Below are 4,047 nucleotides of genomic sequence, written 5' to 3' on the forward strand. Positions count from 1 at the left end.
CTCAATGGATCGCTGAGGTGCGCAAACCGTCACACCACGGTAAGGTCCAGTCTCTTCGTGACGGCCAACACCGACCAACACCGCTGGTCACACTTCGGATGGCCTACAAAAACCACCGTATTCATTCAAAACGATCGACAAAACTAGTTTTTCAGTGTTGAATGCGAAAAAAGGATGTGAAACTCGTTAAGATGCCACAAAGTGTCGGGTGAAAAGTCTATTGAAGAACATATGACTTTCGCAGCCATCTACTCACGCAGTCACTCAAGGGGTTTTCCACGATCTGGTAAAAGCAGTGTATTGAACAGGAGTAATCGGCTGGATCGAGGTTACACTACATGTGTCAAAACAGTTCCAATTTATGATGTCCTACAAATGAAGTGTGTGAAACAAGACAGATTTTCAGATACCTGTATTTCCGCAACGATTTCCGCACCATCAGGGAAACATTAGTAGACAAAAGAGTGCCTTCCGATCCGAAAATTATTAGCACTAGGAGAAATAGGGGATCCCCAGGAGAAACGGCCTGTCAGCCACCATAAGGAGGCACTTAGTGATAAGCACCAACTGCATTTTCATATGCTCCTTCAACGTGCCTATTTACGGTGCTCTACGAGAGCGACGCCGCGCCAGTGCATTGAATTGGAAATGAAAGCTTCAACCTCAACCGGGTATCGTAGTCACTGACCAGTTTTCTTGCTGACTCCCAAAACCTTATCGGATACGATCGAGTGTACCATCGTTTTGTTGTCGGAGGACTAGTCAGCAAAAAACGGGACAGAAAGCTGGCTCTGCTGCCAGCGGTTCTGAAGCCGTTAAAAACCACGTCGCATTATAAAAACCATGGAGCATGTAATTCAGTAGTTAAATTCGATGGTTTTCAAGCAACACCAAAGTGCAATCATGGGCATCACCGGAATCTTTTTGATCAATTTTCGGAAGCATCGTGACTCGCCGGTCGAACATATATTGCAAGACAAAGTAAAAGATTTCGCGAGATAAGTGAGCAGAGTCAGTTGGGTGCATGTTTTCATAAATTTCCAAGGCGTGTTGACGAGATCTCGGGCCCCCAGTAGATAATTACCGCACGGAACCGTAACTGGGTGGCTGACCTACCCAACGTAGTTTTAACAGCTAAAGAGAGGTGAACCCAATCTTGATGGAACGTGCTTTCACTCCGCTGCTAGCTTCATGAGCAGTCTTGTAAATACAAGGGATATTTCATCGTAAAGAATTCACCAGAAATCGACCACTTTCGATGGCAGGGGAGCGCAGATTACTGTTACTTCAAAAACCTTAAAGCTGATCGAAATAAGATATAGCAAGATGCAAACTAAAATGTATGAGTTTTGTAGCCTGACTTCATTGAATCAATTCAAATGAGCAAACCAAAGAGAGAAATCATTTTTGTTGAGAGTCGACACATTTGTTATACTGACTGACAGCAACACAAAAAAAACTAGCATCAAACTGATTTGAAGTCCTTAGGCTTCACCCAATCTAAGGATAACTACCCACAGGCAAACGTTCGGTGGACTTCTTGCTCATCTATAACGGATATCCCGTTGTATTTCAATTGAATTAAACCACGACTACCCATTTTAAACAGTATCCATTTTCACCACCAGCGGCAGCAACAAATCAGTACCAGACACCTGCTCTTTATCGCCGCACGTCCGTATCCATTGAGACCGAGGAAACTCCTCATGTGTGCAGAGCCTGTCAGTTTCCCCTAAATACCTACACTCTTAGTTAAATGTACTCCGGATATATACAAATAATGAAGATTTAGAACTTCCGAGAGACTAAGGTCTGCAAACGGGTCGACATGGGTTCCCAAAGAACTAATTCCATGGGTCACTCGGAAAATAAAACATAATGGCCAATGTATGGGAACCAACCTGACGCTTGAATCCACTAGTAGCTGAAGGGTTGTTCGCCATCTGGAAGAGTAATCATGTAGGAGAATTTCGACAGTATGCTGGGGCAAAACAGAAAAGCCGAAATAATGAAAGTACTTGGTTTATTTTTGCACATTCGGAACAGCGAAAGGAGAGCCGCACGTAGCACACAACGGACTGAATTCACAAAATACTGACAAGCACACAGAACAGACGTATCCAATGTCAATCAAACGACGGTGGCAGAAACACGCTGCACGAAAGTCAACGCCGGTACTGAAGCCACTAGAACGGAGATCTGGGAGTAAGAGCTTGGGTCTCAAAGAGGGCGATGGTAAGAACACTGACAGCAAATACTGTAACAACCCTTTGGTATTGGGGATATGGAGGTAAATTCCACCGGTCAGCTCGGCTGCTTGTTGGAGGAGGCTGGAGTGTTTTATATGCTTGGAAGAAAAATTGGAATCGCGTGGCAAGGAGGAATCAGTAGACGGGACCAACGGTAAGACGCACACATCAATACACACCCGTAGTTTCTGAGCGGTAAAGACAGCGTTCATCAAGGCTAAGTATTGAGAAGGACTATCTTCACCGGCCCTCACGACCAGCATCCGAGCGGAAACCTTATCTGCAATATCCAACGCTTCCACACCAGAATTGATGTTCAATTCCTCGTCGTACCGCTTCGTTGGTTGCAAGTCACGACATGTGCGGACATAATAACACAAGCCTTTCGCTATTCCACTGGCAAGCCTCACGCTAGTTCCAGAAGACTCAGTAGAGGCGATACGCCTTAAAATCTGCCGTCTGACGTAATCGTTCATGAACCCCAGCAAATCATACTGTCCATCACGCTGCGCGTCTGTGTTTGGCTTTGGTAGAGACTGAGACGCAGGCCACATTATTTCTGCAGATTCCGGAGTGACACCAATTATCACCAGCTCATTCATCGGTGAAAACATCAAATGTAGATTGGAAAATCCTAAAACGGCTTCAGTACATTGTGGCAGTGACATATCTTCAGTTTCGCATAATCCCCACCAACTTGGGGTTACATCCATCACAATGATTAATACCGATTTATGTTCCATGATGGCAAGTGGTCCTATTGCGAAAGCAGTTATGCTGAGAAATCCAAAATCAACTGAACCAAAACCTTCTCGAAATCTTCGACCGTTACGGCGACACGGGATTCGGACTTTGCAGCTGCTGCCGATCGCGAAAAAGCTTCTGAAATCATTTTGAGAGAGAGCTCAATGTTATTACCTTCAATGTATAGCTTTGCTAAATATTCACAACCAGCAAGGGCTTCAGAAGTTACTGCAAAAAACTTACTGGCCAACAGAGAAACCACAGTGTTACTTTTAGTCTTTTGGTCCGTAAAAAGCGATCTTAGGAGAAGCTGTGTTACTTTATCCTGGAAACACACGCTATGGACTCAGAAAGACAACCAACCATGCATATAGCGCCATGTGTGAATCCGCAGTCAGCAACCAGCCTACAATACACGCCGAAATCTGAGGACGTTCATTGGTCGAGGTCACGGACTCACGGATTGACACACAGGATCGAGTCTTTTGCCCAAGTTTCCAGGGTCGGTTTGTGCTTGTCGGTCAGTGGCTGTCGTTCACCTGAAAGGCACAAGTGAAAAAGGGTGTATCTGTAATGTCTGTAATCCATTGTCACATTTACCATTCTTCCTGAACTTGAACCACACTTTGTAACTGTCGTTCACATTGTATCATGACGTTTGTTTTAATGTTACGAATACACAATTTTCCGGCGCGACCTGCTGACTTCTTGCTGAACGACTGTATTTACGCCCGTTGAACTGTTTGTTGACTGTTGAACCAGTGGGACTAAATCTCTGTGTTTGTGTCAACTGTTAAACGTCACAATAAATCCCTGTGACACTTTTTAGCCGTGAATAATTTTCCTACCGTGGAATATTTCACTCACACGGAGCCATCTGCAGGAAATCTCGACGAGTGAATATTTTCCTCTCACAGCCAGTTACTGCATTCAGATCGGTGTAGTGGACTACTGAACCTACGCACTCGTGAGTCCCCATTTGACTACTCATTCCTTTCCTATTGTGATTTTTGTGATTTTGCATTGGTTACTTTTGCTTGTTAATTTATCCGAA

General features: G+C 44.5%; 1 protein-coding gene across 1 annotated transcript in view; it reads right to left on the reverse strand.

Annotated features, from left to right (window-relative positions):
• T265_01277 (hypothetical protein) overlaps positions 1-2,917 on the reverse strand; it is a gene marked incomplete at both ends in the record, with an annotated part of 48,333 nt that extends 45,416 nt beyond the window's left edge. The window contains one exon of the mRNA XM_009165262.1: positions 2,429-2,917. Within this exon, the coding sequence (XP_009163526.1) occupies positions 2,429-2,917 (489 nt within the window). The remainder of the gene's footprint in view (positions 1-2,428) is intronic.
• Between the last annotated feature and the right edge of the window lie 1,130 nt (positions 2,918-4,047).

Source organism: Opisthorchis viverrini, assembly GCF_000715545.1.
Source record: "Opisthorchis viverrini unplaced genomic scaffold opera_v5_13, whole genome shotgun sequence".
Lineage (NCBI taxonomy): Eukaryota > Metazoa > Platyhelminthes > Trematoda > Opisthorchiida > Opisthorchiidae > Opisthorchis > Opisthorchis viverrini.